The sequence below is a fragment of the Chiloscyllium plagiosum genome, chromosome 11 (genome assembly GCF_004010195.1).
Source record: "Chiloscyllium plagiosum isolate BGI_BamShark_2017 chromosome 11, ASM401019v2, whole genome shotgun sequence".
Classification (NCBI taxonomy): domain Eukaryota; kingdom Metazoa; phylum Chordata; class Chondrichthyes; order Orectolobiformes; family Hemiscylliidae; genus Chiloscyllium; species Chiloscyllium plagiosum.
The window spans coordinates 11,766,834-11,781,503 of record NC_057720.1 but is presented as its reverse complement, the minus strand read 5'-3'; the positions used below and the strand labels follow the sequence as shown (position 1 = coordinate 11,781,503).

Below are 14,670 nucleotides of genomic sequence, written 5' to 3'. Positions count from 1 at the left end.
GTGTTGGATGGGGTTATGGGGTTGTGGGGAGGGCTGTTGGGGACGGGGTCAGTGTTGGGAGCAGGGGTGTTGGGAGCTGGGAGCGTGGGGGGGGGGGGAGGGGTTGGGGGAAGGGCCGGGACCTCCTGCACGGTATCCTGTTGCAGTCTCCTGAACGAGGAGCAGACTTTAAAAACTCCGAGCCCCAGAGGAAAGGCATTTGATCAATTAAGCGGATAATCGATTATCCAAACAAAATAGTGTCCACCCATCACGTTCGGATAATCGAGGTTCCCCTGTACATGATACTCTTCCAGCAAGCTCAGAGCCTGCTGCTACAGTGAACAGAACCTCCGACACTCCTGTTTCTATCTGTCAGCCAGGGCTCCCTGACTGGACCAGGTTAACAGCCCCAGCCAGGGAACTCATATTCTGAGATCGACCTGGCTGACCTCATTACAATCACTACATTAATTAGTATCTTTTATCAGGATCTACTTTTAATTTTTGTATCTGCATTTTAGGTATTAATGATATCACTTTTTAATTGAATAATTTACAGTAAATTTTCACAATAAATCAATCTTCATCTTGTTTAAAACAAAAGCTTTGCAGCTGGTTAATTATAAATGGAAATACTCAAAAGATAAAACAAAAAAGTAAACTAAACAAAGTTTTGAAACTGACAGTTCATGGAGTGCACTGAAGGCATAACTGGTGTAGTTGTTACATGTGGGATATGAGTGCTGCTAGCTAGGACTTACTCCCCATGGGGAGGTGATGGTCCAGTGGTATTATCACACACTGTTAATCCATAGACCTAGGTAATATTCCAGGGACCTGGGTTCATGTCCAATAGTGGAATTTATATTCGTTAAAAATCTGAAATTAAATGTCTAATGATGACCAGGAATTGATTATCAGTGGAAATAAAGCACTATCCAGTTCACTAATATTTATCGGGAAGGAGATCGGTCATCCTTACCTGGCCTCCAGACCCACAGCAATGTGGTTGACTCTTAACTGCCCTCTGGGCAATAAATGCTGGTCTGGCCATTGATGTCCTCATCCCATGAATGAATGCTATAGAACTTGGTGGTGAGCCACCCTCATGAACTGCCGCAGTCTCTGGGGAGGGTGGACCCCATTGTCGTCTCATTCCTTTACGTTGTTTTGGAGGGCTCTGATGTATCTGAGGCTCTGGCTGGGACCATAACAAAGGGCAGTAAAGAGTCAGCCATGTTGCTGTGGGTCTGGAGTCACATGCAGGTTAGATTGGGTAAGAATGGCAGATCTCCAACCTTAAAGGACACTAGTGAATGAGACAGATTTTCACACTACTTGCCACCATTACTGAAAGTAGCTTTTTCATTCCAGATTTATTAATGAAATTTAGACCTGACTATCTTGTGAACTTCTGACCCCAGAGCATTAGTCAGGGCATCTGGGTGTTTAGTGACATTACCATTAGACAGCCAGCTCCCCTTTCACCCCCCATGATCTGATAACTCCCCAGCGTTACCTATGAGCAGTATGATCCAAGGGCGGGGTTTGCTTGGGTCGAACACTGTGTACTCCTCGATGAGCTCAGCAGTTTCACACAGGTCGGTGTCACTCTCGATGGAGAACTGATGGATGGGAGGCAGTCGGTCATAGCGTCGATAAGAAAAGCTGGGAGTGTCGGGCAGAACTGCAAGCAGAACAGCAGGAATAGACACAGGAATACGTCTGTACGTCTTTATCAGTCAATTAATCAGGTTTCTGACATTTAATAATCCTTTCAGCTCTTTGATCTCTTTCCTCCCCCTTTCAAACACATGAAGATGGAGCTAACATTCAGAAAGCTCTCTGATGTGTTCGATTGTGACCTTTGATGAATCTTGTTTTTGTTCGCGTTCTAACATGTCATCATTCTGGTGTGTCAGCTTCACTCTGTTGATGTAGCTTTGCCTGATTGAGGGGGCTGTGGGATCAAACCCCACTCTAGAACCTTGAACACAAGCCAGACAATGGGAATTCTTTGTTCTTCAGAGAGTGGGTTAAACAGGTATGGCTTTTAATGTCTCCAGAAGGGTGCACGAGGACAGTTTTTCCATAAGGCAGCATCTTTGAGAGGGCATTGCCCCTTCAGCACTGCACAGAACTCTCCACCCTGGATTATGAGGCTGAGGTCCCTGGACTGCAGCCTGAACACTTGAGCAGGGAGATGGTATCCCAATGCATCATTACTGACACAAGAGGGGTACACAGATTTGAATGATACTTTTATAAATGAGCTGTCCCATCCTCCTCTCTGGGGAAGTCGCCAAATCCCAAGTAAATTGAACGTGATACTTTCACACTCCTGGAAGTGGGTAGTGTGGAAGTAGCAGACCCCCTTACCGTTCTTAAAGAGTGATCTTCTGCTCTGGCAACCGTACAGAGGAGGCAAAGTCCTCTTCTCCTGGGCCAGAAAGGTGTCCCACTGCACTCTGTTGGATCCTCCCAGCTCCTTCACTTTCCTCAGGCAGCTGTCCAAGTAGTCAACAGGGTCGTCGGGTCTGTAGTACATTAGCCCTGAGAGCAGGCTCTACAGAGAAGGAAAGAGAAGGTGCCATTGAATTTTCACCAGTGACATTGGGCTGTACCCCGGCAAATGTTTGCCAGCTGTGGTGAGAGGACCCTTACTATACAGGCCATTCGCCCCATCAATGCTAGCCCTCTGATCAGCACTCCCTAGGGCAAGCAGTCCCATCACCCTACTTGTGCCCTGTATGCTTATTTTGGGGTGAATGGGGTCAAAGGTTATGGGGAGAAAGCAGGATTAGACTACTGAGTTGGACAATCAGCCACGATCATGGCAAATGGAGGAGCAGGCTCAAAGGGCTGAATGGCCTCCTCCTGCTCCTGTCTTGTATGTTTCTGAAGAAGGGCTTATGCCCGAAACATCGATTCTCCCGTTCCTTGGATGCTGCCAGACCTGCTGCGCTTTTCCAGCAACACATTTTCAGCTCTGTTTCTATGTTTGCTCAAGTTTCTGTTCAATTTGGTTTTGCAGGAAAAACAAAACTCTCTGGTCATTTCCTCTACTAACCCTCAGCAGTGACTCTGAGCGACTACCACTTTCTGCACAAAAAAAGGCTCTTCCTCATACCTCACTCCACATCACTTCAATAACACCTCAATTAGGGTCTCAGGGGAACAGCTTTCTTGTGTCTATCTTGTCTAAACCTGTCATCATCTCATACACCCCAGTCTCCACTGGAGAATAATTCTAGCTTCTCCAACTTAACTTTGTAGTGAAAATTCCCTCAACCCTGGGCCCATTCTAGTGAACCTCCTCCACAGCTTCAAGGACCATCACATCCTTGCTAGAAGTATGGTGACTGGAATTAGAGACAAATTTAGAAGACATCAGGAAGGGTAGATGAATAGGAAGGGGGATGTGGGCCAAGTTCTGGCAAATGGGACTAGATTAGGATATCTGGTCAGCATGGACCTGTTGGACAGGAAGGGTCTGTTTCTGTGCTAATGATTCTATGACTCAATCACTCCCAAACAGAGCTTTCTAAAGGTTGAGAATTACTTCCCCATTTTTGGACTCAGTACCTGTGTTTTATCACAGGACTCAACAGCGAGTGTATAAAACACCTGTCCCAATGGTCTATCAATTATAATAATTCTCTTTCTTCCCCTCCTTATATGATCCTTGCATATCCTTTAGGTGACTTCTATTTGAACATTTTTATTTTGGGAGATAACTGGAACAGTGTAATGCAAGAACAAGGAGGAGACATGCTTCTCTGTCCCAGTGCCAGATCCTGCATTAATGTTGCTCCAGTTCCCAGAGAGAGAAATATCAAACTGGGTCTGAGTCTGCAACATGGAGAGGAAAAGCAGAAATGGATGCACTCTGAGAAGTGACAGCCTTTCTTGCATCTACAGAAAGGAAGAGGAAAGACACTGAAAAGACGTTAGGGCTGCTTGTTCCCAGGGAGCTTAGTAACCTAGTTAATAACATTAGTAACCCAGGTAATATCATTAATAACCCAATTAATATCATTAGTAACCCAGTTGATATCATCAGTAACCCAGTTGATATCATCAATAACCCAGCTATTAACATTCTGCTGACCTGCCACTCTTTAAAGAGTTTGTGTAGGACAGATGGAGGCCATTCAGCTCCTTGTGCGAGTTCCAGCTTTTTGAATAAACTCTCCAATTAGTTCCACTCCCCTGAAAAAGAAAATCAGCCAACCAACAGAACCAATCTGGGCAGCACAGTGGCTACGTGGTTAGCACTGCTGCCTCACAGCACCAGGAACCCTGGTTTGATTCCACCCTCGGGTGACTGGCTGTGTGGATTTTGCACATTTGCCCCATGTCTGCCTGGGTTTCCTCTGGGTATTCCGGTTTCCTCACACAGTCCAAAGATGTGCAGCTTAGGTGGATTGGCCATGCTAAATTGCTCCACAGTGTCCAGGGATGTGTTAGTTAGGTGGATTAGCCCTGGGAAATGCATGGTTGCAAGGACAGAATAGGTGGGTATGTCTGGTTGGGATGATCTTTGGAGGGTCACTGTGGACTCAATAGGTTGAATGGCCTCTTTCTGCACTGCAGGGTTTCTATGAGGTTGTAACCCTATCCTCCATCAGCCCCCATGGATTCTACATTGGCAAAATAGAATGCACTGAAGTAACCCAATCTTCCTCCTTCCCATAGCCAGCAATCTTTTTCTTCATCATGTATACATCCAACTCCTTCTTGGAAGTTTCTGTGCAATCTGCTTCTATGCTTCAGGCTGTGCCTTTCAGATCACAGTTTGCTACTTAGAAATACAAAACTCTTAAATTTCCCTTTGCTTCCATTCCCAATGCCTATAATTAAGCCAGAGCCCTCTGTCTGGCCAGTGGGACCGATCTCATATCTTTAACGATAAAGGTGAAGTCATCATAGTCTTACCCAACCTCTCTCATTAGAAACAGACAATTGATGGTGGTTTAACCCAATGATCACCATGGGTCAGGGAAAGGGAAGATGTTGGAATGAAATGTTCATCACAGCATCAAGGTAAAAACAATGGCTGCAGATGCTGGAAACCAGATTCTGGATCAGTGGTGCTGGAAAAGCACAGCAGTTCAGGCAGCATCTGAGGAGCAGCAAAATCGACATTTCGGGCTAAAGCCCTTCATCAGGGCTTTTGCCCGTAATATTGATTTTACTGCTCTTTGGATGCTGCCTAAACTGCTGTGCTTTTCCAGCATCACTAATCCAGATTCATGACAGCACCAGCCAGTGCAGGAATTGAATCCACGCTGCTGGCCTCACATACCAGCTGCTCAGAGAACTGAGCTAACTGCTATCAAAAACACTGCAAATTTCAAACTCCTCTATTAAAACTCCCCAGCCAACATCCCTGCTCCAAACAGAAGAATCCCGGCGTATAAAATATTATTGTTATTCTCAGATCAGCGTGTCCTAGGTCTACTCCTAATTGGTTTATCGATTTGCAGACGGTTAGAAGACTGAAGCCTATTTGTGAAGGATACACTGAGACTGGAATGTTTATTGCTTGCCACAAAATCCACACCTCCACTCTGCAGACTGCCTCTTCTTTACAGACACATCCAAGTCCTCATTTGGGAAAAGCCAAAGTAAGCGAGAATGGAAACAAAGGGACAACAGAAAGGGGACAGTCCCTTAGGCGCGTTGTAACTTAAGTCAAAATTTTAAACAAAAAACTTACATTTTAAATCAAAATGTCGAGAAAATAATGCATCTCCTGCACCTTTGTAGCCCATCTGTTTCAAGAAAGACTTTATACACATCAAAATATAATTAAACGATCAATACCCAACCCTTATGTGCTCTCTATTTCCCCAGCTGCTGCAGTGTTTACCTTTTTAACTTTCAATTACTACGTACTAGAGTCAACCCACAGAACCTATTGACACAGATACTGATACAGGTATCGGAGAAGGGATGCAGTCGGAGTTATTTTAATGTTGTAACCCTATTTTCAACCCGCAATGCCTGCCCTTATGCATTCCACGCCGGCAATGCAGAATGCAGTGGATTATTCCAGCTTTCCTGTCCTTTCACTGCTATAAATATTTGGCTGAAAGTTACCAAATATCCATAATACTCAAATGGGATAGGAAGAAAGATTTCTGTACTCGTTGTTCTTCACTGTGCCCTACACTTGCACACACATGACATGGGTGGTGAGGAATAAATAAGCACTACCCCTGGCTGGTGGTAGTGTGGGGGGGTGTAAAAGAAGAAAAACAAAAGGGAAAAATATAACCTGAAGAAAGAAACAATACGCAGATTGGCAGGAGAGCTTAATCAGTGAAATTTGATTATATTACGGGTTGTTCAAATAAACACTCAAGTTGATGTGGTAATGCAAAGGTTGCTTTTATTTCAGACATCTGGTACAATTGCCCAGTGACACACTTCCAGATAATTTCTTGCTTTAATGAAATAATGAGGGAGGAAGGCTGCAAACCCAAGGTTTGAGATGAGAAGGTGTGGGTCAGTAAGAGAGGCCCATGGTGCAGATTGGAGGGCATGGGGAGGCATTTTCCTCTTGATGCAATATTGGCGTTGCATTCCATAGAAACATTAAAACATAATTTAGGGAAGCTGTTAAATTTGAAAGATACAGAAATTATTCACAAGGATAATGCTGGGGTTGGAGGACTTGAGCTATAGGGAGAGGCTGAATTGACTGGGGCTGTTTTCCCTGGAGTGTCGAAGGCTGAGGGATAACAAAATCATGAGGGGCATGGATAGGATAAATAGATAAGGTATTTTCTCTGTGGTGGGGGGTCCAGAACTAGAGAGCATAGGTTTAAGGTGAGAGGAGAAAGATTTAAAAGGGACTTAAGGGGCAACTTTTTCACGCAGAGGGTGGTGAGCATATGGAATGAGCTGCCAGGGGAAGTGGTGGAGGCTGGTACAATTACAACATTTAAAAGGCATCTGGATGGGTATATGAATAGGAAAAGTTTATAAGTATATGCTGGCAAATGGGGCTAGATTAATTCAGGATATCTGGTTGGCATGGACCAGTTGGACCGAAGGGTCTACGCTGTACAGCTCTATGACTCTATGAGAAGGCCATTCAACCTCTTGAGTCTCCTCCACCAATCAATACGATCGTGGCTGACCATCCAACTCACTGCCTGTTCCCACTTTCTCCCCATACTCTTTGATTCCTTTAGCCATGGGGTTCGGGAGGGACAGTTTCAGGGAGAAAAGATGATATTCCACAGTGTTAGTTTTGTTAGTTTCAAAGCCTGAACTTCCAATGGAAGTAATTGACCTTAAATTCCAGTAACATTATGGGATTAACAAAGAAATCTTGCAGCTTGTTTCGGAGGTAGAAGTTTCAGGTTCAAGACCCATGTCAGGTCTTGTTGGCCACAGTAGGGAATGGTCCTGTCTCAAGCAGGTTGACAAACAGTCTGTTAATCCTTCCAATACTTTCCTGCTAGTGCCCAAAGGGAAATCAAAGCATGTGAGAACTAACGCTGACCAATGACCATCATCTGAATACTTTAAATAGAATGTCAGCATTTGCAATAAGTTCCTACTGATTCTGGGCTTTATTCCTTCAGTTTATAAAATGGCACATCATGAATATATCAGTATTCTGAAAGTCGGTTGCTGCTCCTTTGCTCATTGCCTCTCTTCTTCATGCCTGCAGTAAAAGTTCATGCAGTATAGTATACAGCACTGACATATGGGGAGATATTTCTGTGACATTTCTGTACGGCCCTTCAGTGAGGATTGTTACACAGAACAGTACTTGTCAGACCCTACTGTACGAATCTTCAATGAAGGCGGCAGTGAAATAGGGTGGCTGGAATTAATAACGAAATGTCAACATTTCGGCAGTCTCTCAGCTTCATTTTGAAATATCTGCTGCCATTCCCCACCTGTAGACAATTCTCAACACAGCTAGGGCAGAGAAGCAGCTCCGATATCCATGCTGGCCAGGGTGGGGAACAAACCAAGTGCTTTGGCATCAACTTGAGCTACACTGACTGTCCAGGGAGCCAGCTCTCCCCCACAGTGCAAGTTGTCTTTTACATGCACATTGTAGTCTGGGCCTCTGACTCAATGGTGAAGACTCTAATTTTCCATTCAATCATGTGACTGGCAAAATCATGTGACAGACACAATCACGTGACTGGATGAGAACATCTCCGATTCTCACTGCCTACTATCGGAAGGTTTTACAGATTGACAATCAACTTGTTTGGCCATGTCCTCAATGCCCAAACCCATAGTCATCGGGGCTTGGAGTAGGACAGAACACAGAGAGTCTGGCCTAGAGGCAAGGACACTACACATTGAGTCACGAGGTACCAGGGAATCGCCGTTATTGGGAAAAGACAGGAAGGTGGAGTTGGGATCAGCCATGTTCTCATTGAATGGTGGAGAGGGCCTAATGGGCTGAATGGCCTCTGCTTCTGTTTTCTCCCCGAGTTCACTTTAATTCCGTGCTGCAGCTCGCTTGTTGCATCCTAAGATTGTTCTCCCTCCCAGGATCTAGTTTTTCTTTTAGCTGTGTGATTGACAAGGCAACTTCCAGTTTTGAGAATTTCATTGACCTCCAGCCTCAGCAGCTAGCTAGGAGAGAGTTTGCCACTCCCCTCTGTCTGAAGAAGTGGGACCTGACATCACTCTGAGTAGCCTGGCTTTTATTTTATTGATCACCCTTGTCCTGGACTTCACTCGGCAGAGGAAATTGCTTCTGTCTATCTCATCAAGTCATTTAAAACACGATAACACACTTTGTATGAAATCATCTCTTCCAACCTTCTGCTTCTCTGCTCTCAATATTAATCATGAGCTTATGATCTTCTTGGTAATAGTTACAGTCATCGAGTCATAGAGATGTGCAGCACGGAAACGGACCCTTTGGTCCAACTTGCCCATGCTGACCAGATATCCTAACCTAATCTAGTCCCATATGTCAGCACTTGGCCCATATCCCTCAATCCGTCTTATTCATGTACCCATCCAGTTTCCTTTTAAATGTTGCAATTGTACCAGCCTCTATCACTTCCTCTGGCAACTCATTCCATACATACACCACCCTCGGTGTTAAAAAGTTGCCCCTTAGGTCCTTTTAATATCTTTCCCCTCTAACCTTAAATCTATGCCCTCTAGTTTTGGGTTCCCGCAACCCAGGGGAAATACCTTGTCCCTCATGATTTTGTAAACCTCTATAAGATCGCCCCTCAGCCTCTGACACTCCAGGGAAAACAGCCCCGGTCTATTCAGCCTGTCCCTATAGCTCAAAATCTTCCAACCCTGGCAACTTTCTTGTAAATCTTTTCTGAACCCTTTCAGGTTTCACAATATCCTTCCGACAGGAAGGAGACCAGAATTGCACACAACATTCCAAAAATGGCCTAACCAATGTCCTGTACAGCTGCAACATATACTCAACACTCTGACCAATAAAGGAAAGCATACCAAATGTCTTCTTCACCATCCTATCTACCTGCAACTCCATTTTCAGGGGACTATGAACCTGCACTCCAAGGTCTCTTTGTACAGCAACACTCCTTAGGACCTTATCATTAAGTGTATAAGTCCTGCTTTGATTTGCCTTTCCAACATGCAAACAGCACAAGGATTAGTGGATGTGATGGCCTTGTAGTATTATCATTAGTCTATTAATCCAGAGATGCTGGTAATTTTCAATAAAAAAGTTGAAACTAACAGTCTAATGTTGACCATGAAATGATTGTCGATTGTCGGAAAAAAAACAATTGGTTCACTAATGTCCTTTAGGGAAGGAAGCTGCCATCCTTACCCGGTCTGGCCTACTTGGGACTCCAGACCCACAGCAATGTGGTTGACTCTGAACTGCCCTTTGAAATGACCTAGCAACCATTCAGTTGTATTAACTACTCGAAAGGAAAAAAAGGAACAAAAAATGGACAGACCATCGGTTGCTGACCAAAGCTTCTTAAATGACAATGGCATAAACAACCCTGCATCGCTGTTCCTTCAGCGTTGCTGGGCCAAAGTCCTGGAATACCCTCCCTAAATGTCATTGTGGGTCTACCTACAGCACATGGACTGCAGCAGTTCAAGAAGGCAGCTCACCACTGCCTTCTCAAGGGCTGCTATGTATGGGAAATAAATGCTGGCCAACCAGCGATGCCCATGTCCCACGAGTGAATTTAAAAAAAAGGTTTTCCTTAAACATCCACATTTCACTTGTTTTTCTGTATGCTTTATTTGCAATGGCCTTTTGTGTTTCATAAACCAGGACAGCCACCTCCCTCTGTCCTCAGCTCTGCAATCTCTCTCCTTCAAAATAATCAACACGTTTTCTATTCCTCCTGCCAAAGTGGACAGGTTTGCTTTTCCCAACATTATTCCCCATCTGCCAAACTTTTGCCCACTCACTTACCCCATCTATATCCCATTGTAGACTCTTCTGGCTTCTGGACAACTTATTTTCCTATCTATTTATGTGTCATCAGCAAATTTAACAAACGCACCTCAGTCCCTTCACCCAAGTTATTGTTATAGATGGTAAATGTTGGAGGACACAGCACTGAATGCGGTGGTACTCCACTAATTATAACTGACCAATTCAAATATGATGTTTTCATGCCTGTTTCCTGTTTGCTAAACAATCCCCAATTCGGAGGAACCTGTTATTATAAAGTCATGCAGAGCCTTTGGACCAACTTGTCCATGCCGGCCAGATATCCTAACCTAATCTAGTCCCATATGTCAGCACTTGGCCCACATCCCTCAATCCTTCCAATTCATGTACCCATCCAGTTTCCTTTTAAAAGTTATAATTGTACCAGCCTCCACCACTTCTTCTGGCAGCTCATTCCACACACACACCATCCTCTGCATGAAAATGTTGCCCCTGAGGTCCCTTTTATAGCTTTCCCTTCTCACCTTAAACCGATGCCCTCTAGTTCTAGATTCCTCCAAGCCAGGGAAAGGATTCTGTCTATTTTTCCTATTTATGCCCCTCATGATTTTGTAAACCTCTAAGGTTTACCTCAGCCTCCGACGCTCCAGGGAAAACAGTCCCAGCCTATTCAAGCTGTCCCGATAGCTCAAATGCTCCAACCGTGGCAAAATCCATGTAAATCTTTTCTGAACCCTTTCAAATTTCACAACATCCTTCCGGTGTCACCAATATCTTGAGTTCAGCCTTTTGTGAAATAACCTTTGATGAGGTGCCTTGCCAACTGGTTTTTGTAAACCAACATTAATTGGTTCCCCATATCCAGCTTGCTCGTTACTTCACCAAAAACCTTGAAATTAGTCAAGCATTATTTCCCTCTCATAAAACCATGCTGACTGCTTAAGTCTATTATGGTTTTCTAAATGTGCAACTGTAACCTGCTTAATAATGGATCAAATACTGGCATGGATTGAGAATTAGCTGAGACAACTCCCTCCTATTGGAAGGATGTTGTGAAACTTGAAAGGGTTCAGAAAAGATTTACAAGGATGTTGCCAGGGTTGGAGGATTTGAGCTATAGAGAGAGATTGAATAGGCTGAGGCTGTTTACCTGGAGCATCGGAGGCTGAGGGATGACTTTAAAGAGGTTTATAAAATCATGAAGGACACAGATAGGGTAAATAGATAAGGTTTTTTCCCTGGGTTGCGGGAACCCAGAACTAGAGGGCAGAGGTTTAGGGTGAGAGGGGAAAGATATAAAACGGACCTAAGGGGCAACTTTTTAACACAGAGGCTGGTGCATGTATGGAATGAGCTGCCAGAGGAAGTGGTGGAGGCTGGTACAATTACAACATTTAAAAGATATCTGGATTGGTATATGAATAGGAAGAGTTTAGGGGGATATGGGCCGGTTGCTGGCAGGTGGGACTAGATTGAGTTGGGATATCTGGTCGGCATGGACAGGTTGGACCGAAGGGTCTATTTCCGTGCTGTACATCTCTATGAGTCTAAGTAAACAGGGAATGGGAATAAAATTCCAGTTGGGAAGGCAATAACTTGTGGGACACTGTAGGGATCAGGGCTTGGATTCCAGCTATTCACAATGTATCATTGGGAACCAAATGCGATCTTTCCAAGTTTGCAGATGACACAAAACCAGGTGATATTGAGAATTGTAAGAAGGAAGCAAGGAGGCGTCAGGACAATCTAGAAAGTTAAATGAGCAGATAAAAATATGGAACATGGATAAAAGTGAAGTTTTACTCTGCTGTGTGAAAAACAGAAAGGCATATTATTTAACTGAGAATACATTTGGAAGTGCAGATGAGCAAAGGGATCTGGGTGTCCTTGTACACCAGTCAATGAAAGGAGGTAGGAAGGCTCAGCAAGCAAATGGTATGTTTAGATTAGATTCCCTACAGTGTGGAAGCAGGCCCTTCAGCCCAACAAGTCCACACCAACCCTCCAAAGAGTAACCCACCCAGACCCATTTCCCTCTGACTAATGCACCTAACACTATGGGCAATCTACAATGGCCAATTCACCCGACCTGCACAGCTTTGGACTGTGGGAGGAAATGGAGCACCCAGAGGAAACCCACACAGACACGGTTAGAATGTGGAAACTCCACACAGACAGTCACCCGGGGTTGGAATTAAACCTGGGTCCCTGGCGCTGTGAGGCAGTACTGCTAACCACTGAGCCACCATACCGCCCCATTGTTGGCTTTCATTGCAAGAGGATTTGAGTTCAGAAGTAGTGATGTCTTACTGCAGTTACACAGGGCTTTGGTAAGACCACACCTGGAATATGTGAGCAGTTTTAGTCTCTCTCTACCTAAAAGGTGACATATATGGAGGGCAGTGAGGGTTCACTTGGCTGATACCTGGAATGGCAGCAAGAAGAGAGATTTTTCATTCTAGACCTGTATTTGCAAGTGTTTAGGTGAATGAGAGGAAATCTGATTGTATTGTATAAAATTCTAGTGGAGCTAGACAGACCAAATGCAGTGAAAATATAAGATCATAAGATACAAGAACAGAATTACAAGGTTACAGGGATAGGATCAGAAGAGTGGGTCTGGGTGGGATATTGTTTGGAGGGTCAGTGTGGATTCAATGGGTTGAATGGCCTGTTTCCACACTGTAGAGATTCTATGATTCTATGAATGCATTTGCCTTCTTAACTGCCAATTGAACCTGCAGGTTAATCATAAGAGAATCCTGAACTAGAACTGCTAAGTCTCGATGTACTTCAAATTTCTGAAGACTTCCCGTGTTTGGAAAATAGTCAACGTCTCTACTTTTACTACCTTTGCACTTTGAATTTAATCTGCCACTTCTTTGCCCAATCTCCTAACCTGTCCAAATCTTCCTGCAGCCTCCCCGCTTCCTCAACAATACCTGCCCCTCCACCTATCCTTGTGTCATGTGTAAACTTAGCAACAATGCCCTCAGTTCTATCATCCAGATCATTAATGTATGATGTGAATAATGTATGATGTGGTCCCAACATGGATCCCTGTGGAACTTCACTAGTCACTGGCTGCCAGCCTGAAAAAGATCTTTTATCCCTACCCTCTACCTCTGCCAGTCAGTCAATCCTCTATCCATGCCAGTACCTTGCTTCTAACACCATGGGCTCTTATCTTATTTAGCTGCCTTCTGTGTGGCATCTTGTCAAATGCCTTCTAAATAAATCATGTCCACTGGTTCTCCTTTGTCTAACTTGGTCACTACCACCTCAAAGAATTCTAACACGGCCAACATGGTGGCTCAGTGGTTATCACTGCTGCTCCACAGTGCCAGTGGCCTGGGTTTGATTCCACCCTCAGTCGACTGTCTGTGTGGAGTTTGCATGTTCTCCCTGTGTCTGTATGGCTTTCTTCTGGGTGCTCCAGTTTCCTCCCACAGTCCAAAGATGTGCAGGTTAGGTGAATTGGCCATGCTAAATTGCCCATAGTGTTAGGTGCATTAGTCAGGAGTAAATATAGGTTGGGGGGATGGGTGTGGACAGGTTGGGCCAAATGGTCTTTTTCCACACAGTAGGGGTTCTAATCAGATTTGTCAGGTATGACTTCCCCTTGACAAAGCTGTACTGACTTCACCCTATTTTATCATGCACTTCCAAGCACTCCACAATCTCAACCTTAATAATAGACTCTAAAATCTTACCATCAGCCGAGGTCAGGCTAGCCGGCCTATAGTTTCCTGTCTTCTGCCTCCCTTCCTTCTTAATAGGGGTGTTAGGTTGGCCCTTTTCCAGGCCTCTGGCACTCTCCCTGACTCCAGTGATTCCTGACAGATCACCAATAATGCCTCCACAATCTCCTCAGCTATCTCCTTCAGACCTCTGGGCTGTCATCCAGCTGGTCTGAATGATACATCCACCTTTGGACCTTTCAGCTCCCCCAGCACCTTCTCCCTCCACGGGTGTGACTGCCTCTTGAAACACAGCGTCCAGGTAACTCTCCCCCTCCAGATGTGTCAGTGATTTGAAGCTCAGACTCCAACTCATTGGATCTGAGCTAGAGTTCCTCAAGCAACCAACATATGTGGTCACTATGAACCACAATGGGGTCCACCAGCTCCCACATCATACAGTTACAACACATCGCCTGGCCTGGCATCTCTTTTAACTACTTTGTTCTTAATTTGATTGTTAAACAGTTCCTACTGGTCTTTCAGTTTGTAAAGTGTAACTATTTCCCCTATTTATGCCCAATCTGATAATAACTTACAATATCT

The 14,670-nt window shown here is 44.5% G+C and overlaps 1 protein-coding gene across 3 annotated transcripts in view; it reads right to left on the bottom strand.

The window, feature by feature from the left end:
• Window positions 1-14,670, bottom strand: part of ak5 (adenylate kinase 5) — a 99,922-nt gene that overhangs the window by 60,579 nt on the left and 24,673 nt on the right. For 2 of the 3 annotated variants that reach the window (XM_043698687.1, XM_043698685.1), the window contains exons 2-3: window positions 2,362-2,548; window positions 1,502-1,669 (exon numbers count right to left, since the gene is read on the bottom strand). In XM_043698687.1, coding sequence (XP_043554622.1) covers window positions 1,502-1,669; window positions 2,362-2,530 — 337 coding nt within the window. In that variant the 5' untranslated portion in view covers window positions 2,531-2,548. Of the gene's footprint in view, window positions 1-1,501; window positions 1,670-2,361; window positions 2,549-4,093; window positions 4,154-14,670 lie in introns of those variants that run through there. The other variant, XM_043698688.1, reaches the window with a different exon arrangement.